The sequence below is a fragment of the Amyelois transitella genome, chromosome 2 (genome assembly GCF_032362555.1).
Source record: "Amyelois transitella isolate CPQ chromosome 2, ilAmyTran1.1, whole genome shotgun sequence".
NCBI lineage: Eukaryota > Metazoa > Arthropoda > Insecta > Lepidoptera > Pyralidae > Amyelois > Amyelois transitella.
In genome coordinates this window covers 9487485-9512955 of record NC_083505.1, presented here as the reverse complement: position 1 = coordinate 9512955, position 25471 = coordinate 9487485, and the positions used below count along the sequence as shown (strand labels likewise).

The window sequence follows — 25471 nt, the reverse complement described above, 5'->3', positions numbered from 1 at the left end:
TTATTGTTCTACTTTATTGTTATTTTTATTTGGGCTCGTTATTTCCGTAAATGCTGTGTTTTGAACTCCAAATCCTTTCAACCACGGCCGGAGGCACATAATAACTGTCCAAGCAAAAGAGCCCTGTCTCTTCAGTAGATACATTTTACCACTGTTAGTCGAGTAGAGCACAGCGGCGCCCGCGCACGTAACAGCGACCGCAACTTTCGCGCGATCGCGAATACGTTAACGACACAATTAAAAAACTAATTTAAAAAAGCAAGTGCTCTGTTTAATTAAAAATAAAAACTAAATGTATGTGGTTTTTGCATAATGTTGTGTCGCGCGAATTTCTTTTTAATTGGATTTATTTTGCGAATAACTTCCGTGTCTCCTATTGCTGAAATTGATCCGGATGATGGTAAGCGTTTCAGTCGGTTAATTTTCAAGTAATATGGCCATGGCCAAAATGTTTTATTCATGAACCGTCCTAGTAGCACTCGCCCTCGGCTTCGGTCTCGTGATAATTGTTTCCTGTAATATACATGCAATATTTTAAGCAGCCAAATTAGTGCTTTTAGTATAGGTAAATAAGAAGGTACCCATTAATTATAACCCAGGAAAAAATCTTAATCCTTAGATCAGAGTTTGCAGAAACAGACTAAGTACATTAGGAAATGAAGAAAATTAAGTTTTAGTTAAGTATAAACTGAAACTTGCTGAAACTAATGTCTACATGCAATATTTTAAGCAGCTAAATTAGTGCTTTTAGTATAGGTAAATAAGAAGGTACCCATTAATTATAACCCAGGAAAAAATCTTAATCCTTAGATCAGAGTTTGCAGAAACAGACTAAGTACATTAGGAAATGAAGAAAATTAAGTTTTAGTTATAACTGAAACTTGCTGAAACTAATGTCTTCAAATGAAACTATCCACAAAAACTTTGATTTTCTCATTTAACTGATTTTTTTAATCTGTTAACTCGTATGACATACAAATATCTTTTTACATTTTACTAAAAATGAGTAAGCGAACATAAAGATTTTCAGTTTTGGTTTACAAAATTTAGGACATTAACCTGACAACATCGGCTAAGATCAGTGAACTGCTGTAATTACTTATCTTTTTTAGTCGTTATCTATAATACTAAGACCCAGATATTGAGACGCATAGGTATAAAATATATTAAAAAATAATAATAAGTACCTACTTACTTGGATAGGAATTCGAAAAATCTAGAGATGAACTTAGTACCAACACTGGCTAGGTATCATTCGAAAGGTTTTAAAATTGCGAGTCTTCACGACGTTTGACGATACGAAAGCCCTCGTGATGCCTCGTTCAATAATTGTAGTATGTATTTTATATATCTTATATCGGAATCTTTCGGAGGAGTATCTGGTTCTTTACATCAAGCCAAATTTATTAAAAACAATTTGACCCCCTGCCATTAATGACTGAAAATATAGTAATAACTATTATTAACATGTCATAAAAAATATCAACCTCGTTCCTATGAGAATATATAGTGTGTCCATTGTACCTATGTATAATGTCTACATTTCTGAACTCACGTTCAGAGTAAATGGTCGAAATAGTTTTGCGTGTGGCTGAACATAATATTGCTAGTCTTAGTTTTAATTGCTCTCTCGTTCCAACACTTACCTACTCTACTTCTAGTTCTAGTTAACGCTGAAGAGTAGGCACCTATTGTTGGCAACTAAAAAATATATTTTTGATTGAAATTGAAAACTGACTCAACAAAGTTTGTCACGCGCCTGTACGGACGGCGATGACCCGACACGACTCTCAATTCTTGAAACAAAAGCAAATAATATTGTTTCTTTGACAAAAGCTTAGTCATTTCTCTTTTCCCAGGTAAGACCCAACAGATTAAAAAACGGTCAAGTTTTCATTATAATCACGAAACATTACTATTTAATAATAACTTAAATATGTAATAAGTTATGGCATTTTCTTTATTCTTGGTCTTATATTCCATTATGTGTAGTGACTAAACAAATCTCAGAAATAACAGTTGATTTGAAACACTTTTACTGCGCTAACTCGAAAATTATTCTACTTGTGAACGTCACGTGGAAATGCTTATTGGGCTGGTTTGCGATTGCATGCTCTTAAGATATTCAACAAAGCTTTGATTTTTTTATATCGCTGCATCTGAGAAAGTGTGTAAAATCTTATCAAGCATCGACCTACTAAAATAGGTATCAAATAATACCTTTGATAAAATATTAAATAAAATCACGTATTATCTAATTCAACTGCAGCAGTCTGTTGGACTACAATAGGCGTCTAACCGAAGCTCAAGTATTTGAGGATTAGGTATTATTGCTGATCTCAGACAGTAAAACTTACTTCTTGTCTCGTCTTTTGGTGCTCTCGATATTTACTGTCCTTTACTTCATGTCTAAGTTGAAGAAATGGAGGCGCGCGAATACGTTATATGAACGAATGAATGCATGTTACCTGATACAATGCAATTCAGGCTCACACTAATTACGTATTCAGAGACAACCTGCTAACGGGAGCCGTGGAATCTGTCGCACGCTCTGCGTTTGCGCAATCGTCCGGCATCGCACAACAATGCTCGCTTACCGCAAACTATCAATATTTCACACTTTTCCCACATAACAGCCATAACCTTAACGGTAGCTTTATGCATCAACCGCACGCAAAAGCATCCCTATCTCTTAACATTCGATGTTAGACACCATAACGGTTGTATGAATAGCATCGTTAGCATGTTGAATGCCTGTGACATATTTAAAACTGGCAGGAGACGTTAAACCAACGTTATCTGTGTCACGGATCGCAACCGCAGCGGGGACGCGGTTCCATCTGCACACTTTATCGCGCCATCTTCGAGATAGCTTCGGTCAAATTAGCTTTGGTGGACAAAGCAGTGATATAGAATAATAAGCGTAGAGAAGATTTACTCGTAATAACTAGTCGTATTTGAAGACCAGTAAATTTGTGCTGTTGTTGTCGATTGGCAAAACCATTATTTTTTATTACATCGTTGTTAATAAAGTACAAGATTTGTCTGATGGCTATTGCGCGCTTTTTCTTTGGGCAATTAGGACAAGAGCAAGCAAGAGTTGCAACGCATGTCTGTGGTAGTTCACTGTAGTAATGTCTCACCATAGAATACACAGATAACACGTAACCTTTGTATTCTGTGTGTCTCACTCACCTTATGTTTCATTCCAGCTTTAAATACTACACCTTTGTCTTAGCCACATGTTGCTGCTGAACTGAAACATGCACCTTGCTGAACTTCCGCCCATCTTCCGTTGTTGCTTTCTTTCTCTAGAACACTTAAATGTAATATGGTGTTGGTTGATCAAGCTTCAATTTTTAAAACTTAAAGATATTATAAATTAAGATTGGTATAAAAAAGTATTTAATGGCAAAATATTTCACCTTTGATGTTATTAATAAGCAAATATATTGTAGTAGTAATACCTAATTCTGCACAATCTTTATTCCATGCGAGGATCCCGCGAGCCTATTCAAATGACGTCGGCTGGTCGTCATTATGTTCATTGTTTACATGACATGGACTGGATAAGATACGGTCCATCGTTATTGTATCGAAGATCACATGTAATTGGGTCAATATCAGTTGTGATCTTGATATTGAACAGTACCTACCTAGTACTAATAAACCTTATGACATTTTGTGGCTAATGTACCTAGACTAATTTTTCTTTCTCATATTTGCTAGTTTTCAGCAACACCAGCTATGTTTTGGAGCCTGGGGTCCGTTTTCCGACATTACTATTTTCATTTTTGTCGGCCTGTAGCGTCGTTTAGTTGCATTTTCAAAAACGTTAGGTATTGGTGCCGAGTCGTTCACGGCACTTGGTTCTGTCCACCCCGGTGTCTGTAGGTACATTGTATGTATGTATGTTAGGTATTAGGAAAAAACTGGGTCGCTCGAAGGCTTGCATACCAGGGCACACAAATAATAGAGCTACGTAAAAGGAAACACCGTTGTCAGAAGGGCTTAAGATTGCCAAAGGCACACAGGTCAAGTAGAGGAATTTAAAAAGGTTAGATACCTACATTCAAATGCAATATTTTTTTACTTTATTTTAATACTAGCTGTCGCGGGTTTGCTCACGTGGGAATTTCAAGTAGCATATGTGTAATCTATAAGGATGTGGAACAGTGAGAAGGAGAGGTCGACAGAGAAGGAGATAGGCAGATAGTATACGTCATACCGCAGGTGCCTTGTGGGTGAGACTCACATGGTACCGGAAAAAGTGGAAAGATCTGGAGGAGGCCTTTGTGTCTAAAAGACACGCTGATGACTGATGTGTTTTTATTATAACAGTTGTATATGTAAATCTGTAAGTCAGCAAAAAAGGTATTTGAATTGAATTGAATGTGTAGTCTAAGATTTTGAAAAATCAGTCCGACGTATAAACCATGAGAGGAAAGGAGGAAGATTAGACAGAAATTGACTATCGCCATTCCATCGTTATTATGAGTTGTATGGATTTAAATTAAATAATAGGTAGGTAAATATCCGAGGCTGGATATTTACCTACCTTTATTTATTAAGTAGCCTTAGGTTAACGCGTTATAGGTTATGAATAGTGTACTACATTCAATGCTCTGATTACTTTTTAATTAGAGCTTATCATGAATATAATATTTATAAAAGCCCGGCCTTTGAAGAAAGTAAAGAACAATTTACCACAAGGGAAGGGTAGGTTGTCGAATCGGTAAGTAGTGAAGAAAATCAGCTAAGTTGTGTAGTTTTGTATTGCATATAAAATCGAATTATTACTTTTACCAAAAAATATTGCTCATAGATAGAGATAGAAAATAAATATTTATTATTTTTATGAGTGACACAAATTATAATATTTAGTTTTTTATTAACTTTTAATTAGATTACGATTTATATGATAGGTTAAATTAGGTACCTACACTTAGAAATCAAAACATATACCTACTTAACTATAAATAGCTAACTGTTTTTCTATTATTATTATGTTATTTTGAGAGCATAATGTTACATATGCACTTACCATATGATTGATGGGATTCCGCAAATTCAACAAAAACAGAAGTCACTAGTTCTACTAGATATTGTTATGGAGGTACTTATGTGTAAATTATGGCTTTTTGTAATGTCAGACGACGACGAGACGGGATTGTGATTTTTCTTAGGCTTGGCAAAATCAATTAGGTAGGTACATTTACCTGTTATCTAAATAATAGTTGATAGTCTATTAAAAATTCAGATTTATTATCGAGTTATTATTTTTGGCAGCATTATTAAACCCTTGCTGTCACCATAAATAAGTGACTCACACACATGCAACTACATTAAACCCTCTCCTAATGGAGGGACATGAAATAATTTGGCTTACATGTTTTAGTGTCGTTATTAGCTGCGACCTGTGACTGCGATCACTTTGAGATTGTTACCACCCGAGGTTACATTTCTATGTATGACGGTAACGCATTTCTCTGTGGTGGGACCGGCCGCTCTAATAACCCTCACACCGCACTCAATAAATAAGTAAGTACATCACTTGCGATTGCGACTAATGAGTGAAATGTAAAATGTCACACGAAAACACGTGATCGTTTTACTCTTGTTACATGCCAAATGGGCCATGTGTGAAACTTACTTTCACTGAACGAGTTTGGCTAGAACGTCGAGATAATTAGCTGATAATTACGTTTTTGATATAGCTATTGATAGCTCCGTAACTTATTACTGCAAATCATGCTACTCGTCTTATTGTTAAGGTAGGCATTGTAAAGAGTGTGAAGTAGCTAAGTAATATAACGATGTGATTCATTTGATTACTTTTATTAGGTTTAAATTGCCTAACTCCGAAACCCACTTGATTTTGCGAAGATAAGAATGCTACCTAAGTAATATTAATACAAAATGTAGGTTGACTTGACCTATCGGAAAATAACAATATGCTACTTATACTCCTTCTACAAAAAAGAACACACCTCGCATTAGGACAAGATTGTACCGTTGATATCGCATGCATTATGCGTTTCTAGCATAAATCTGGTAGGTGTAAACATGGAGGCAGAGTAGGTCGGCAGGACCCCTGATGATCTAGGGTCGGTGACCGTACCTTGTAAGGTGAATACATTCTTCGTTATAACTGTGATTTTTGTGTAAAAGTGTGCCTTAGCCCAGTAAGGTCTCGACTGGTTAATTTTATGATAATGTCCAAAACATTATCTAAGCCTTCCATTTTCGTAAAAGCTGATATCCATATCCACATTCACCCACACACATACTTTTTAAGGTCAACCAAAAATAAATACATTCATAGGTACATTCATTTAATTATGTCTATATCCCCCGCGGAGTAGACAGAGCCAACAGTCTTGTAAAGACTGATATGCCACGTTCAGCTGCTTGGCTCAATGATAGAATTGAATTGAATTTAAGATCGGCGCAATGTATTATTTTTTGTTATATTTATAAGTACGTAGCTTGCGATGATCTCATAAAAAAAGTTTACTTGTGACACTAGCTGTGACAAAGGGATTAAAAAAATCGTTGAAGAAATTCATTTTATCTCATCTTTGCGTGTGCCAGTTGTACTCTCTGCCACAATGATTCGGGTCCGGGGTAATCTTTCAGACTTTTCTTTCTGTTCTTAGTCCGGTTCGGTCTACTGCATTCGGCCTTTGTTCTAGTATAAAGAGTAAGCATACATATGTGGCTTTTCAGTCTATTCGCTACCTACCTACTGTTGGTCCAGTTTACCCCGTAAGACGTGATAAACATTAAAATTAACCTTATTAATAAATCATTAAACTGAGCCAACGGTATCAGAAAGACTGAAATGCCACCTTCAGTTGTATGGCTGAATAATAGTATTACGATTCTAAGAGGAAGCAAATTTTGTTCGTAACGTATGTAACTTCCAAACGCAAAACTTCAATTGATTTTAACGATATTCCACACACAGATAGACTAGAAGTAACGTGCAAAGAAGTTTATTGTTTTTTCGATATTTTTACCCGGTTATTTAATACCCGGACCAAAGCTGGTAATTAATAAGTGTGGATAGTGGTGCATTTGACGCTGTAATCAACCCTGACGGCACTCTTCCTGCTGCAAACCGTAAACTGTTACAGCTTTATTGGCAATTTACCACGCCCGTTACAACTGTTACCCGCTGCAGCGCGATATGCCTTTCATTGTCGCTTTGTATAGTCGCCTGCAGATAAAAATGACTTTGTTCATACAAACCATAGGGGGCCGAGTTTCTCTGCTGATGATTGTACGTGTATATATACTAAGTTAGGTATCGACGGCATGAAGTGTTGTTTGTAAGAGGATGAATGTGAGGATAGGACATCAAGTCAAATACAGAATGACTATGAAGAGGGACGAAGGCAGATGGAGCAAGTAGAAAGATAATGCTTTGCTATAAAAACAATTGAAGTATGAATAGCGGTCTAATTTTTTTTAATGTAAAATTTAAAAAAATGACAAAATTTTCGGTAAAACCGAGTATAAGATGCTTGCAAGAATAATATTTGCAATGTTAAAAAATATTTTTTACTATAATTACGGATTATAATTGCAATTTCATTCAGTGTGTCTCAGATTACCCGGGTCATCAAGCCATGAACGTGTCATTTAGATAGCGGTACTCATATGCTAAAGTTCAGCGAGCAGAAAGAAGAAAATTAACATTGGATTCGAGTATCTAATATGGTTTTTATGTGATGAGAATTTAATCAGATAAGTAGATTGAGAACTTTTTTGTCACAACTTTCGTAGCTATGATAGACGATGTCAATGCGAGTCAGTAGTTTGTTTGTTTGTATTGGTAGACACTATCACATCTTTTAAATTGCACTTTTTTACATATATTATTTCTGCTTATTTTTCAATTAAAACGCCGGATTGGCTGAACAGACTCTGATACATAGCAGAAGGAATAAAGATTTATACATATCTATATTCTTGTAGAAAAATACATTTAAAAATGAATTTTTAGTCTACTACTTCTTTGTCGTTACCTTTTCTCACATTTTACGCGGGGTCGGCACAATATGTTAGTTTTTCACTAATCATACTGGAAAATTTTGGCTTCAGTTTTATGACCGGCCGCCTGTCTGATGTCAACCCTCTTTGGGTATGCTTTTGTGGCCATTATCCCTTAGTCGTCTTTTACGACATTCACAGGAAGACATGGAGTGGCCCTATTATTTTTTTTGTTGATGCCGAGAACCACACAGCACAAAAATTAATTTCTAGTCATGAGAAATAAAAGCAAAATAAAATAAAAGATGTCATAAATAATAACCTTTGCTATAACTACATTTTATTTTTGTTTAAAAGACATTTAAATGATAATAATGAGCTATCAATAGTAATCGAAATCATGTGTATCAAATCTTTGAACTCACCGAATGCAAATCAAACGCGTGGGCGAACAATGTTATTCGTGAAAGGAGAAATTGAATATTTTATATAAAGTTTCACCCTGTTAAAACGCCCAATAATAACATGGATGGCACATTTTTTTAAATTATTTTTTTGTAAATTATCTTAAGTACAAAAGTAAGTAAAAACTTTGTTCAGTTGGACTGTTGAGGGGTAAATGATTACAGATAACAGAACGTAGTTAGCGTTAAATGATTGCGTATGTTTGGTAAGTCTAAAACCGAAACTTGAATCATCATTATTGAATTAAATATTAATAAAATACTGTCATAAAATACATAAATTTAAACCATACATATGTGAAGTAAGTAGTTAATAATAATTCTTCAATAGTTATCTATTTCTTGATCATTAAATGTTTATGAGAAACTTATCGTACCAGTTTATAGATTTACTATCTAAATTATACACGTTAAGCACTAGGCATTACTCTAAGTTGCAGTTATGTTTAACAGCCTATATTACCGCTGGCTTAACATATCTTTAGTACTTATAAAATAGAGGTATCTTTATTTCGCTTGAAGGGTAAGTACCTACTAATGGCGGACCCGGAGGGTGCAACCGGTAACACGCAGAGGTAAGTATCTTCTAAAATAAAACTTAGCATAGAACCGTAGGTATGTAAAGGAGGTGTTCAACAGTGGGCTCGTGTAAACTGAACACGTTGAATGTGTTCATAAATGTTTTAGATAAAATCCCACATGGCTTAAATTAGGTAGATTTCTAGTTAATTCTTCGTCTAGTTATTTTTCCGTAAATACATTTTTATAGAGATTTACGAAACACATTTATTTTTAAAGTTAAATAGGTGTCAATGTAAACGTGTCCTCAATTCGCTTTTTCGATCACGTAGCTGAATACTATTGTAGTAAATATCGGGTAGGTCGTCCGAAAGAGGTGTAATAGAGTCATCTGTTTTGTCTGTACGTTGCTCGGCGAGGCCGGCTCACAGTAGTGGGTCACATTTAATTGAATGCGCCAAAACGACGATTATACACGCACGGACCTCGATAAGATGGGATCAGTTGAATTTAGGCTAATTATAAATAGAGTGAGATGCATAATACGTAAAAGGGAATGAAGATAAAATATAACATAAAAGGCAAAATATTTCTATTATGTTTTAAAGATTATCTTATGTTTTTTTTTAAATTATTTATTGATTTTTTAAATATATATTCCCATATAACCTAATTTACTACTACGGTACTCCTACCTGACCTTTGTATAGGTATTAATATCATTTGTGGTCGGAGTCGGTATAAAATCACTTCCTTTAAAGAGTCATTTACTTTCGCGTTATTTTCAAATTATATTCCTGTTCCAATATTAAATCAAAACCTAAAAAAGCACAATCAAAACATAAAAACAGTTTCTTTGTTTGTCAAAAAAGTTTAAGTGTTGATATTTAGCACGTAATAATAAATACTGAACTATCTTTTGAATAGCGCGCGTTGATATCTTTTCTTAGGGAATTTTGAAGTAGAAAATGTATCACTATACGTTTTAATTTTCAAAGTTTACTCAAATAAATATACACATTAATTGTGTAATGCAATCATGCATCAACGTTTTCTCGAGGTTTGAATTTAATCACGTTTCGATCGAAATTGACTTGAAATGACTGCACTCAAATCATCATTAATCGTTTATGGACATTGTTGACAGAGTTTCAGATTCTAATTTTAGAATCTGAATTTTAGAACTGAAATTCTGGTATAATTAGATAAAATATGAGACACGTATACAAACAATGCTAGTTGAGACTAAAATAAGAACAACATTATACATCAAAATATGCCGAGTTTTAGGAAATCAATTGCGGACGAAACGTGATTTAATTCAAACTTCGAGAAAATGTTATACTTATTCTCTAATTTTATTTGACTGGTTTTGGTCTTAACCATATTCGTTTATATAGTTTCTCTTTTTAAACGTTTAATCTTAGATGTTTGTTAGGTTAAACGTTTAAAAATAGAAACTCTAAAATTGTCGGAGACTAAAACTCAATTTAGTGTGGGCCTATTGTAAGGGAGGCTGGATATATCTGGTCTAAGACTGAACATTGTTGTTGAACAGATCAAGATGCCTTAGAAGGATAAGAACAGATGACCGCGAATGGGGACCTTTTTTTTGCTTGAAGCTAAAAATACCAACAGAATTCCGATCTGTGCGGCCGTTATGAGTGCCCATCGGTCTTGGGTCGCCGGAGACTAAAACAATCTGCCCGTGGAATTCTTGGACGTGAGTCCACTCAAGCGCTTCACTGACAATGCTTACAGACAATTGTTTTGGGTATGGACTATTAAATACTCTATTCAGTACAAACTAGACGTTATGGCATTGTGCGATAATTGGACTTGGATTAGATTGGAACTTTGGCAATAAAAAGGAAAAGACAATGTAAATAATTATATTATTGAAGCAAGCTTGATCTTTAGCATATCATCTTCAGTCAGCGGTCATTGATATTATTAACCTATTTTACAAGGAAAGTTAGCTTTATTTATGCGACTTGTGTCTATATCAGTCGTCAATAGCCGTGAGATATATTGAATCAATACTAGTATCTTAATATAGATATATCAATTACTAGTATCTTCAATCAGTCCCTTGTCTATGTTCGTCTGGATTAGTGAAGTGGGGTCCAAAACATTTCCAGAGTGAAACAAATTACAAAAATCAATCAGTTTACAGTTACTGTCGGAAAGAGCATAACGACGTCGAATTGCATACCTAGATAACCTACGTTCCTAGAAGTGGCGCCTGCCGTGTCGATGCTGTAATCAGAAAACAGCGAGAGAACAAAGACAATCTTCTGAATGATAATTAAAAAAATTAATTCATCTCTAAGAGCTTCTGTCTTGTCGAGGTAATGCACACAAATAAAGCTCGATTTTTTTAAACAACATTTTGGTATGACTATTTGATTTGAGTTGGTGTGATTGTGTTTGTTGATTTCTACATGCCTTTTTGACGATTAAGACAAACAGTATCCACCACCTGTGACACGGAGCATCGGTATTTTTACAACATGCGATTGTGTGTGTGGTGTGCTAGGAAGCTGCCACACCGATACTTTTAATTAAAAGTCATCCTGAAGTTTGGTTGAGATTTAAAGATAATATTTGTAAAATGAATTATCTTTAAATCTTCACTAGTTTGTGCTTAGCGGTCTGCCGCCGCAGCCGTGCCGTGTCACCGCGGAATCAGATGGCCCCATAAACCCGCACAGGAAGAGTGCGACGCGACGCGTGAAAACCTTTTGTTTTGATAGATGGGGCCGATTCGACCCGATTGGCCAGTACCGATGGATGACTTCATCCATCATATAAATAGGTATAAGACGGAAGCTCTAAAATATAGTGTATTACATTATCTTTCATCAGAGGTTAAATTTAAGCATCTAATAATATTTTCCTCTAATTTCTATATAGAAACAGTACATCCTCCTACGTAAAACGAAAAATGCTTTTAATTACGATAGCGTGAATTTCGGTAACTCCTCTCTAAAGTTTAAGTGCTCCTGTAGACCACAAATGGAACCAATACGCCTAAATCTGTAGACCCTGTAGTTTGGGCTGTGCGTTGATTTCTTAGTCTCTCAGTTAGTCAGTTGGTATCCTCTTTTATAGTATAAATAGATATTGAAACAAGTGTGCACAAACCAGTCATTTCGTCAACAATGGCCGTTATGGTCCAGTCGGCGGGTCATGCATGATGCTTGTACTGTGACTACATCCGTCATTACTAATGGCATATATCCCAGTTCTATCACACCATAGGGTATAGAGTTATGAATTACATGAATGATATTTCTACTTAAGAACGGGTTAGATTTCCATGCAAAAGTTGCTGAGGTCAGATGGGAGTATCTTCGTGTAAAAACCTGACTTACCCAATCCGGGATCCATGGTCAAGGGTATGTTTACCCGGGGCACAAATGCACAAGAAGTTATTTAGACTCAAATAAATTTCAAAAATAACACTAGCATACAAAAGTGGCTCGCAAACTCATATGCTCGGTTTTCTGCCGTACCATAATTAGACATACAAACAAAAAACACAATTAGGTATCAAATTTTATTAAAAAAAAATTACGTACTTACTTCATAACGTTAGGTACTACTATACAATATTTCTGTAAGTATCTTCTTGTTTTGATATGTGGAGATTAAATCTTTATGAATTACTTTATATTTTGTTTAAAAAAATCTTATAAGTACTGCTGCATATAAGATGTGACAAGTAAATTTATGAATGGGCATTAATAAAAACTTGAATGATAATTTTCTCTGTCTGGCTAATAAATTGGTGACGCCTTCAAGTGCAACTCGATGTAAGTTTTTGAAAGTGAATATTCTACACTAGCTGTGCCCGCGACTTCGTCCGCGTGGAATAGTTATTTTGGGCATCATAATTATTTTTGCAAACATCCTCCTCAGGCGGTCAGGTGGTCTCGCGTATTAGAAAGAACGCTGGTCCGCCGTATTAAATGTTTCGCTGAAAATTGCTTATAACGACTATATCTCAAAACCTATTCGTCTGATTTATATACTGTAAATGGCAATTTTAGTCTACATGAAAAGCCGAAAGTAATAAACATATTTATTTGGATAAGGATTAATACTGAATTAAAAAAAATTGGTTTCAAAATAACTTATGTTTAAAATGAAAAAATAATCTTAAAAAATGAACATAAAAGTGGTTATTGTAAGTAAACCTTAAGAGATAGATATATGCACTCGCGGACTTTTTTGTGGCAAAAAATGAGTACTTCACATCTTTAGTACATTGTTTTACTATATCTTTGTTGGTTTGCGCAGCGTTCGCGTGGAAAGCTCGCAGATGGCCGACTCATTCAACTTTCACCTGCATTGTTGACGTTTCCCGTAGGAAATCCGGGATAAAATGTAGCCTATAGCCTTCCTCGATAAATAGACTATATAACAGTGAAAGAATTATTCAAATCGGTTCAGTAGTTTCTGAGATTAGCGCGTTTAAACAAACAAACAAACAAACAAACAAACAAACAAACAAACAAACAAAACAAACTCTTCAGCTTTATAATATTAGTATAGATGTAGGTAACAGATGATTAATTATGCCTTGTAGATATGTAATAGAATTGATAAAAATCCTGTTTAGTCAATAAGGGCAAATCATACGATAATTTTATTAATTGTTCGTTATATGGATTCTTTGCTTATCATGATTTTCTTTTAATTGTATAATATCCTATTTTATGTTTCACATTTGTTGCGGTGGAATGGACTCTATTCCAGGGTTATTTGAGTGATGGGAAAGCACTTTTTGTGACGGTTGCTACTCGTAAGACAGCTTATTTTAACCATAATGGGTCTAACGATAGATTCATTTTATTCTTAATGTTTTGATAGTGTGGGTTACTGTTTTACTTATAATTATAGCTTTAAAAAAGAGCTCGTTAAAATAAATAAAACTGTATCCTCAGCATCCTTGCAGGGTACTGGGGAACCTTATACGAATAAATATATTGTATTTGTCATAATGATGTTTTTTTCTCAACGTAATAGCATTAGTTAGCAATCAACCTAATGTAACTACGTAGGTTAATCAGAAAAGAGTCATTGGTACCCTTAGATTCAATCATTCGATCATAAAGGCCGAGATAGGATTTGAATCTGAAGAGTGAACGGCTTTTTAGTACATTTGAAATAATATGTATTGAAATAAAGGATTGTTTAACATTTATTTCAGTAGGTACCTAAAGAAATGGACTATAGATAGTACCATCTATCGTTTTTCATATATATATGGGTAACATTTCACATGTGGGTAGCGTAGAGCCTGTAGAGAAATATAGTCAGAAAGTTTAATGATTGTTTGTATAATATAACTATATGCCTAATTTCATTCATCTTTTGATTCAATTTGCCACCAACCCGAAACTATTGAGGAATAAGTAGAGCGTCACTAACTACAGACATCATACCATACCATACAGACAGCCTTTCATCACTTTCATTGATATCTCAAGAAAAAAATCAAATTTTATTTTTTATTTGGTCTGAGTGCGCGCATAATGCATTTTGGTGTAAGTACCTATTTCTTTTTTTAAACTACTACCCACCTACTTAATACTTATACGAAACTTTAAAAATTAAATAATTGACTTTTATTGACCTTTAATAATTTCCAAGGTGTTTTTAAATATTATCTATATTCATATATAGATTAGATAAAATTTTATTATCAAATCAATGATTTGCCTTCCCTATAGTTATCCTTCAAATTTTGTTAGGTACCGCGTAAAGAGTAACAATACATTCTAACGCACCACATCCGTAATGTTCCGGCCGGCGTGGAGCAAATTTTAATGAGCGACATTTCCATGCATTTAATATGGTTGTGGAGGTCCAACTGAACTGGTGTTTGACCTCGTATCGCGCCTTCAGTACCGACGGTGTTTTGTTTGAAAGGGAAGCAACTCAATTGTGACGTATTTTGGTCGGGTACTCACATGAAGTTAATATGTTATCTATCACTTAAAATGAGTTAAATTCGTGGTCAGTGGGTTTTGTAGCGGTAACCTGAAATAGAAATTAGTTTTTGTGATACAATAACATGATTCCGATTTTTTTTCTTACGTAATTATTTAGATGTTTAGATCTTTGCATCATTTCCTTTGTCATCTGGCGGAACTCTATCTAGCTTTTGATTCCCTCGTGAATTAATCGCAGAATACATAATCGATATGCCTTTGTATAGGTAGACTCTATCTATCATGAAAAAATATGGTGACTATTTTTAGCTAGATCGATTCAATTGAATATTGTACTTTCTTTTAATGTACTTTAGATATAATTGAGAAATCGCCTCAATTTTATGAGCTTTGTTATAGGTTATTACTAAGGGTCACGAGAACGACAAAACCTTTCTTCAACTCATTGTCCAATCTACAGCGGATAACAAGGCTGATCAGATTGTAAGCAACCCACAAACTTTCCAAATAAAAGAGTAATATCAAAGATCCAAATCTGCAAGTCACAAACTAATTTGGTGCTACATTGACCGCACTTTTTTTAATGATCGTTATGAAAATGTTTGAAAAATGGAAATGTTATTATATATCTTATGCAGGTTATCCTTCACAAAATAACCTTTCACATTGTAAAATAGGATCATTGGTTGATTTTTCAAATCTGTCACCGCTTGTTACCGAAATTACGAGGCATTAAGGGCATATAAGGAAACGATACTTAACATCCATAGGTTCAAAGAATCTAGTCACAATTAAAACCTAATAGCAGTGTAATGGCTTAAAAGCTTTGCTTAATAGAGTTGTCGAGTTATCTTACATACACTGAGTACCTCAGGTAAACGCGGCGAAAAAACTTTCATGTCGTCTAGTTGCGGTGGCGCCCTGAGGCCGTAACCGGTAAATTGAACCAGTATTACCAGACCTACAATTCCTAGATTTCCAATAACCTACAGGGATAACTGATTCCAACGGTGCGGGTTCCCATTACGTCGGTCATGGTTTGGTTATTGGTAGCAGCGGCTCAATGAACAAGTCATTGGGTTAATGGCACGTCTGGATCGCCGGTTATGGCCGCAATACATATGATGTGTTATAACACATCATATGTATTGCGGCAGCTAGCGGCCTTATTATTACGGCAAAAAATCCTGAAATGAAAATGCTCTTTTGAAACTAGGTTAGAGATACTGATGTGATAAGAATTTATAAAAAAACAAATCAGATTTAGTTAGCTGTGTTGCTCTTAATTAACAGTTATCTAGTACATAGCCTATATCTAATACTTTAAGACAGGTACACATACCACCTAAATCTCAATTCCATCTTCAAGCCACCCAGATGAACGTAGCTTTGGAGACTTTTTGAGACTACCTACCGAACTTTACCCCGGGGGAAAAAACGTGATATAGTTACCTATATATTTATGTGTAATATTTCAGAAGTTCTTCACCTAATTGGCGAGCCCGATTTCCGGGATGTTCGGCTACGTTGGGAGTACGGAAAAGAAGATGATGAAGACAAAACTAATCTTCTAGCCTTTCAAGTCCACTACTGTGAGCTTCAAGCATGGGGACAATACCGGTGTCGGACGAAGGTACGTGAGTATTGGAAATAGTAAGTGTTAAAAAAAATTACATATATAGCGCCACCTACCTAAAAACAAGAAGAAATTGCCGTGTGGTTCCCGGCACCTATAGAAAAAAGAATAGGACCATTCCATCTCTTTCCCATGGATGTCGTAAAAGGCGATTACGGGATAGGCTTATAAACTTGGGATTCTTCTTTTAGGCGACAGGCAAGCAACCTGTAACTATTTGAATCTCAATTCTATCATTAAGCCAAAAAGCTGAAAGTGGCCCATAAGTCTTTTTAAGACCGTTGGCTCTGTCTACCCCGCAAGCAATATATAGACGTGATTACCTATATGTAGGTATGTACGTTGTACATAAGAACTTAGGATTTTTTGTACAATGTTGCAATACATCAATAATTGATAATTCATCAATAAATTATATACATATGTATAGTCCCATAAACAAAACATGACCTTACCTACTCGTCTTAGATTTTTTCTTTAATTGTTTGCATTTTCTCAGAGGCACAAAGGTGTATCGAGAAAAACCAACCATTGTGTATGAGTCTTACGAGTAGTACTTACCTAATAGTCAAGATAGTAAATGCATGTGTGCCGTTCAAAAGATAATTTAGAAATTCCTTTGTTTTTGTGTGTTATCATTAAATGATCTTAATATGTGATTTAATAATATCTTGACGCAGTACAACACAATGAAAGTGCATTATTTTGTGAAGCTGAATGCCGTAATGACTGCACTAAAAAACGGGAGATAATAGCGTCTCGGAGAGCGTGACAGCACGGCGACAAAGCATGCCTTGCAAACATTATTACAACGATTATACTCATTTTACTTCTGAAGCATACACTGATTAATATCTCCACGTCTTTCTTAATTGAAAAAGAAAACTATTATTTTAAAAATAATTGTTACGTATACTGAATAGACTGTTATATAGAAGAGGGACACCGAACGCATGGTGGATGCCGCAGCTACCTGCTTCTCTTTGCTATTACTGTTCTCGTCTGCAAGGAAACGTTACTTAATCACAAAATAATTTTACGTAAGAACACTAGGATAGAGCTATCACACCACCAACCCAAGGGTTCACTGAACCATCTGTTTATATTAGCCGGATGGGGTGCGCTGCTGAAATTTCGTGAGAGATATTAGATAACTGTGTTTTGTTTATTTTAAGGTAATAGATGATTTAGAAGAGGAGAGGGCCAGCCGTATGGTAGCAGACTCGTCCACAACCACGGTGCAGCCAGGCGGTCGGCGCGGGCGCATGTATAGCGCGCGCATTACTGGTTTGCGGATGGCGACTACGTACTCGTTCGAAGTGCGACCTGTTAAGCGGGACGCCCGTGACCTGGCCGACCCTAACTCTATTGGATCTAAAATTATTATCGTTCCGACTAAGGGATGTGAGTAACGGCTATGTTGTAGATACCTATTCCAGCTTAACTTCTTTTTATATTTTTATGATTTCCAAAAAGTCTTTTCTCGTTATACCTACGTTCATAATCTCCGTGATTGGGCTTTTGGATACGTCCAAACAAAACTCAGAAATTCCATTATCTAAACCTTCTGCGAGCTTTTTATGTAATCGATATTAGTATAAAGACGTAACATATTTTTTTTTAGTTTCGGCTCGCGCAACGCAATGCTTGCCGCATGCAAGTGAGGTGGAAGTTTCGACAGGACCCTATTTCGGAGGCCGCATAGCTGTCGAGGCCGCGGACGGAGGCCCGGAGCGGTGTTCTCTACAAGGCAACCCCAACAGCGCACAGGACGCGTACATCTTGCGAATTCACCACGAGGAGTGCGGCTCCGAAGTAAACGAGACCACGGTGGCTACATACGTCATCGTGCAAGAGAACTTGCCCATCCTCACGCATAGTACTAGGCGGTTAGTTTTTGAATTATTCTATTTAAATATCTAAGCAAACACAAAAAGTGGCAACACCATTTATTTATATTCAATAGGAACATTAGCAACCTCTGGTATATGGTGAATTAAAGTTTACTTAGGTGTTTCTATCAACTAACAAGCCATTTATAGCTTTATTCTTTTCTTAAGTATCATTAACTGTATCTGTTCAACAGCATCTTATTAATTTTAACAGCTTTCTGGTTCTGTGTACGTACAAGCCAGAGACGCTTACTGTTCGCGCCGGGATAAATCTGCCCAAAGCCAACCCCGGCGATGTGCTGCACCACATGAGGCCCATCGGGTCGGCGGAGCCCTACGACAACCAGGAGTTGGACTACAACGAACTGCAGCCAGCTAGGCTCGAGGCGGACAAGGAGCAAACGGAACAAAGTACGTATTATAACTTCACAAAACAAACGCCCACGATCACATAGGCCAGCTAAGGGTTTCCATAGACCATTACTGAGTAAGAGCGCTGTAACGAGTTGAAGTCTAATAAGCTCGAAACGGACAAGATGCAAAAAGAGCATAGTTTATATAACAGTCATGGAAACGATTGGCCGTGCCATGTGGTTCCCGGCACTAATAGAAAAAAGAATAGGACCACTACATCTCTTTCCCGTGGATGTAGTAAAAGAGGACTAAGGGATAGCCTTGTGAACTAGGGATTCTTATTATAGGCGATGGGCTGACGACCTGTCGCTGTTTAAGACTCAGTTCTATCATTGAGCCAAACAGCTGATCGTGGCCCATCGGTCTCTTCAGAACTGTTGGCTCTGTCTGCTCTGCAAATGATATAGACGTGATTATATGTATGTATATAAACGATTGGCTATTGGGATCTCGCATCACATGAGGCAGATCAGATCTGCCGAGCACTATATGACAACCAGAAGCTAGACAATTGTGCTTTTATAGTAAACTAGCATATCATTTTAGAGCTTTTCTGTTCCGCAAATTGATCTATTGGCAAAATTTCAGAGAATGCCTGTTATATTTGAACGATTTTCTGACAGATGGCTTTAAACAGGTAGAAACAGACTGTGTATATTTATTTTCAGGCATGTTCGGCGAAATCACACTAGTAATGTTTCTGGTGGTTGCGGCATTTGGCGGCATCGCTCTTTTGATTTGGAAAATGGTTCCGCAGGATTACAGAGACAACATATCCATAGCAACAATGTCATCTTTGACACGCAGCGGTATTTTTGGTAGAAGAAACAGGGACAGATTTTCAGATCAAAGTTCAATATACTCAATTACACTATCGGAAAAGGACGAAGGGACTATGAAAAAGAATGGCGCGGACAATACTTCCGAGGCGTGAAAGATTAGCACGTAGAATATTCATTAGTTAACTGAGTATACATTGCACAATCATAGTATAGCATAAACAAAAAGCTTATTTGTAAATATTATTGAGAATAATCAAAGGACTGATTTATTGCGATAAAAGTGAAGTTGCTCTCTACTAAACTTATTGTATTAATTTTATTTGTGTATTTCTTTATTGGCCAGTAAGTTTTTGCATTGTACGTTCACACATGGTTAGGATTGCCATACACATTTACATATATCAATTAATTAGTAACTATATATATTTTTAAGTGCTCCAGGTAACCCTGGAGCACTTACCGGGATAGCTCCCGGTAAGAACTTTTGGTAGAGTATGGGAGAACATTCCTTATCTATAAATACTTACAGCACAAATATAGGTAGTTACCTTAGGATTTGTGGGTTTATTCACTAATTTTGATAAGGCACCTTCTATTCCGATGTAGTTCCTGAGGAGACATGTCGTAATAAGGTACATGAATAGATCACTTAACGCCACAAGCTAATAATGGGAATATAGTCAGTGAATCGCCTCGTCTACAAGTTGATCGTCCAAAATGATTGCTAACTGTGGATTGCTTCACGCTCTTCAAAGCCCTATCGACAAACCTTAAAAAATACTTTCTTATTAGCTAACAAATGATGTCTATTCGAAAATAAGGGAATGGTGCTGGTCTGATGCCAACTGGGTGGAATTACCTTTAAAGGGCTGGAAGTGGATTTTATAGCCTGTTTTATTGATTTATCAAAGAACTGCGATTTATAATTAAGTAAGTATACAAGCGTAAGAATAAAGTGTGATAAAACATTGAGTGTGACAAAACTGACTTTTATTTGAATATATCCTTTGGCTTATCTAACACGAATATTTGTTTTTCCATTTTCACTTCAGGGAACATAAACTCATTGACTATATCATTTAGTTCTTCCAAAGCAATCTGTGCATGAAGTCTTAGAACGGAGTCTTCATCAGGGTCCCTGTATAGAGCCTTCAATGTTCTGTACACTGGTAGTAAATTATCCTTTAGTTCCACAAGCAGTTCTTTGCCTAAACCCTTGATTAAGCTAGATATCACCATCACGGATGCTCTTCTGCATTCTATAGCTTTGTCTGTTTCTAATATACTCCAGATACAATGTAACACCTAGAAAATGTTAAGTTAATAAATGATATGTTTTCAACTTAAGCAAGGGCAATGAAACACTGAGAATAATACAGGTGTTCATCAACAATTACAGTCATCCATCTATTCAATATGTGCATTACCAAGTATATTTCGGAAAAAAAATCACAGCAATGATCCTTTGCCCCATAGTGGACTTGTGATCTATATGAATGAAATAGTGCTATGTGGGTTTAAGGATTTTAGAATTAGATCTTGTCATCTCTTTCCCGTGGATGTCGTAAAAAAAGTCTAAGATAATCAGCACATTCATGCTAGCTTGGTAGGTTTTACCGTGAAGTTCTTTTATTTTATAAAAGTTGTTAGTCAGACTGCTGATTATATCTATTCTACAGGAGGGAGATATGATATGTGTTTGAATGAAATGATTTATTCAACTTTCTGTGTCGGTAGTTACCTCATAAATAATAGTCCCAATCTTGTAATGCAACACAAGTGCGATTTCAGCCAAATTGGACAACGCTGATGTTCTGATCAGTGGGTCTTCATCGCGACAACCACACAGCATAGTGTTCAACAATATTGTTTTATGAACTATCGCCATTTCACCTGGAAACATAATAAGAGGAGGTTAAAATTTAACCAATGTTCCATTGTAATAGCTATCTCCTGAGTCCACCAAATACATCCATTGGTGTTATAATGGAACTATAGGCTATGATGATGACACTCTGAAAGATAGCAGAGCTCAGAATGACGTGCTTATTCCAGGATCATGGTCAGGTGAGGACTCAAAAGGGACCAACACTTCGTTTATGGTTTAATTCTAGTGTAAAAGAGCACAACATGACTGTGGTGCGTGCGGAGTGCCTAAATCTATGTTTACATTAATCTTCAATACTGATCACATGAAGTTACTCACCTAGTCTCTTTGTGACTTTAACAATGATGTCTCCTATTTTCATTTTCAATTCTGCTATTTTGTTTTGATTTTCCTTAGTTTGAAGTCCATCCTCATTAGACATCTGCAGGAACTCTTTGCATAAAACATACAAAACATCTTCAGTGCAATGAGTTCCAAGTGCAGCTATTCCATTAACAGCCGACAGGTACATGTATGAATCTGGATTTTTAAGATGCTCCTTAAAAAAGAATACATAAAGAAAGATATTATTTATTTATTTCAATAGCTGCAAACATTAAATACAATTTATGAACACAACAAAATTAGTGAAAAATGCCTATACTCAATTTTTCTCGACCTACAGAAAAGTTGATTTTCAGTTATCGCCCATGTAAAAAGTTTTTGTGTACATACATACATATAATCACGTCTATATCCCTCGCGGGGTAGACAGAGCCAACAGTCTTGAAAAGACTGATAGGCCACGTTCAGCTGTTTGGTTGGCTTTATGATGGAATTGAGATTCAAATAGTGACAGGTTGTTAGCTCATCGCCTAAAAGAAGAATCCCATGTTTATAAGCCTATCCCTTAGTCGCCTTTTACGACATCCATGGGAACGAGATGGAGTGGTCCTATTCTTTTTTTTATTGGTGCCGGGAACCACACGGCACTATGTATTTTACACAAAAACTTTTAAAAATTAGTACCATTGACTATTATATATTTAATCATTTTGTGTAAGTAAAGTCCTCAGCATTTGTAAACAGATAGTTTTATGTGTTATACTTACTTGAAACAGGACAAACACATAATGTTTTTTAGATATTGTTTCAGGGTCTTTAGCATCAATCAGTTTTGTCAAAGCTATAATTCCATGAGCCTGTACCGGCATTAGCTCATCAAACATATCTACTATTGCTTTTGAAAACTCTGTTTCTGATGTATATTTTCCTTCACTTGTAAGGAGTGACAGGGCTTCTTCACAAAGAATATTATTGTAACCTGACTTGTCCTGAGACATCGCCTTCAATATTGGTATTAAACCTTGCAACTTTTCTTTAAATTCCTTTGTTTTATTAGAATTCGACAGTATTGTATTCAAAAGAACAAGTGCTATAGCAGTACATTCTTCATTTGTATGTTTTTGAGAATTCACAATGAAATGTTGAATAAAATTTAAAACAATTCTTGGATTCGTTTTTAGAGTAGAGATGATTTTTGGGGATGAAGATACTTCAGTTAATAGCTGTAGTATAGTAATATATTTTTCATCAGTACTGTCTAGAATATCCACATCATCTTCTAGAGTCAATAAATCATTCTCAGGTTTATTTAGTCTTTTAACATTTAGTTCAATAAGCATTTGTAAAGATACTTCAAAGACACATTCTATGAACTGATTATCAGTTGCAGTCTTGAATAAATTTATAAAGTACAATAATGCTTCTTCTTTTGGATAGTTAGTTGTGGTGGTGGTTTTATATTTAATACACAAACCAGCATCATACTCTTCAATTTCAAATTTCGAAGCAACATTCTGACCAAAAAGAAACTGGTTTAGCAGCAAATCAATATCAGATTTATTTCCCTGTTCTAGACACTTTAAAATTATATCTTTTATTTTTATTCTTAGTTCATCATTCTTTGTGCAATTTATACCTAGTAAGAAAAGTATATACAGATTTGGATATAAAAGTTTATAAGGACAATCAAGCTTTGTAGTGCATACACTGGCATAGAGTATATTTATTTTATGCTCCACATCTTGTGGAGTTAATATAATAGTGCCAGGTAAATCCGCTCTTTCATTTAGTGTCTCTGTGTAAAATGAGTGGAAAATGTGATTGATAAGACTATTGACACAATTAGCTTGTGGGTATTTCTCTTGAAGGCTTAGAGCACACACAGTCACTGTGGTGAGATAGTGTGTGTTGTTCAGGGAGAGTATTTGCATTATCTGTGAGCATATATTCTGCAAGTAACTTTCTTCAGGCCCACTGCCATGTTTGACTGACACTATCTTTGAGATTACATCAATTTTTCTCCATTCAAACCCTGTGTCAACATTGTAGCTCTCTATGAAGCATCTGATAAGGCTTAACAAACCTCCTGGAGCAACAAGTCTCTGACTCATTTCTTTGGCTACAACTCTTTTTACAAATACAGGAGGAGATGGATCAGTCACACTTTGTAGGACAAGCAATTCTTTCATTAGAGTGGGTTGAAAACAATTTGTCACCAAATGCTTATAAACTTGAAGGTATTTCTGTTGGCCTTTTATTAGTGCATTATATTGGTCTATGGTCATTGTGTAATTAGTATACACTCCAGGTTTTTTCAGTGGTGCAAATGCTAATTGAATTAACATAGCTAAATAATCAACTAAATGTAGTGATATGATAATATTCTTTAATATTGGCACCTCATAACATCTTGTAAAAAAATCAGCACAGTTAACCAACATTTCATATTTCTGGTCATCAGTTAGAATCAACACAGGTAATGTGGTTGCTGATGCACACCTTTTTGATATATTAATTCCCAGCCCAGGTAGAAGACAAGGCAAAATATTTAATGATGTAATTAATTGGAAACAAGTTCTTAACAGCTTTTGATTTTTAACACTGATAAGAATTTTGTCATTTTGTTTAATTTCTGCTGAAATATCATCAATTTCCTTGAAAATTTTTGTATAAAGTGCTTTTAGGTGCTTATAACTATCATTTTTATTCAAAGATTTAAGTAAAACAGATATATACTCCTTTTGGGCACCTGTAAATAAAATAAAAATAATGAGTTTTTTTTATTGGATATTTAACCTCAATCTGGTTGATGGCAAGCAAGTTGAGCTAAAAGATGGAACTTGCAAGCTCATATTTTTTTGTAAGTATTGAGTAACAGAAGTGTAAAACTCCTATTGTCCTCCTGTTGTTAGTTCCAGCTACATCCACAATCACTCTTCAGAGGCAAGCACAGGGTTATCCTGGTTGTTCCACATCCCTTCTACATCAAGTGGCCATTTCTGCTATTTATTCATTCACTAAATAAATATAGTTTTTTTTTTTGGTAAATGTAATTTTCTGGTGAGCATTAAAACAGTATAATTATTAAGTTTTGTAGGTTGACCACTTAACATTTTCTATGAACAGGTGCTGTTGAAACAAATGTTTTCGCACTTCCTCACAGTTTTTAAATTTACTTGTCAGTCCCAGGCAACTACAATCTGGTTGGTTTTTAGCTTACACAAAAGATAACAATAAAAAAGTAGACATTTAAGCAAATAAACATGAAGACAAAATCTATTTTGGGTGCAAAATTGTGAATGCTTCCAAGAAATAAATAACAAGAATGTATATGAGACAAAGTGTGAGACTGGAAGTGTGTTTGTATGTCAATTATTATTAGGAATAAGATAATCTGTGTCATCATAGTCCAGTTGTAATAACCAAATGGTAAGTTTTCTTTTAATCTCATGTTTACTCCATTGATATTACTGTAAAAAATTGCATGCTGCATTAGTGATTAAATCCACAAAAAATACATACCTTCCCGAGTAATTATTTCTAATCTTTCAAATATTTTATCCATTTTATTATGGTCAGGAATGGGTTGCT

At 35.4% G+C, this 25471-nt stretch overlaps 2 protein-coding genes across 2 annotated transcripts; one reads left to right on the top strand and one right to left on the bottom strand.

The window, feature by feature from the left end:
* Nucleotides 1–176: 176 nt before the first annotated feature.
* On the top strand, nt 177–20641 carry LOC106143669 (uncharacterized). The gene is made up of 6 exons (XM_060945975.1): nt 177–400; nt 16423–16577; nt 17756–17984; nt 18205–18469; nt 18687–18883; nt 19555–20641. The coding sequence occupies exons 1-6, from the start codon at nt 313–315 to the stop codon at nt 19818–19820; spliced, it is 1200 nt and encodes a 399-aa protein (XP_060801958.1). The 5' UTR covers nt 177–312; the 3' UTR covers nt 19821–20641.
* Nucleotides 20545–25471, bottom strand: LOC106143634 (transport and Golgi organization protein 6). Its single transcript, XM_013345764.2, has 5 exons — nt 25403–25471; nt 22648–24629; nt 21875–22094; nt 21410–21561; nt 20545–20973 (listed from the first exon to the last, which is right to left on the bottom strand). The coding sequence occupies exons 1-5, from the start codon at nt 25443–25445 to the stop codon at nt 20659–20661; spliced, it is 2712 nt and encodes a 903-aa protein (XP_013201218.2). The 5' UTR covers nt 25446–25471; the 3' UTR covers nt 20545–20658.

What these genes read in the sequence shown, in the direction of transcription:
- LOC106143634 (XM_013345764.2), bottom strand. Translation starts at nt 25,445, where the DNA reads ATGGATAAAATATTTGAAAGATTAGAAATAATTACTCGGGAAG. An exon ending in AGAAATAATTACTCGGGAAG is followed by an intron (nt 24,630 to 25,402) that starts GTATGTATTTTT and finishes TTTTATTTACAG; the next exon opens with GTGCCCAAAAGGAGTATATA. An exon ending in TAAAGTCACAAAGAGACTAG is followed by an intron (nt 21,562 to 21,874) that starts GTGAGTAACTTC and finishes TTATGTTTCCAG; the next exon opens with GTGAAATGGCGATAGTTCAT.
- LOC106143669 (XM_060945975.1), top strand. Translation starts at nt 313, where the DNA reads ATGTTGTGTCGCGCGAATTTCTTTTTAATTGGATTTATTTTGCGAATA. An exon ending in AATACCGGTGTCGGACGAAG is followed by an intron (nt 16,578 to 17,755) that starts GTACGTGAGTAT and finishes GTTTATTTTAAG; the next exon opens with GTAATAGATGATTTAGAAGA. An exon ending in TATCGTTCCGACTAAGGGAT is followed by an intron (nt 17,985 to 18,204) that starts GTGAGTAACGGC and finishes ATTTTTTTTTAG; the next exon opens with TTTCGGCTCGCGCAACGCAA.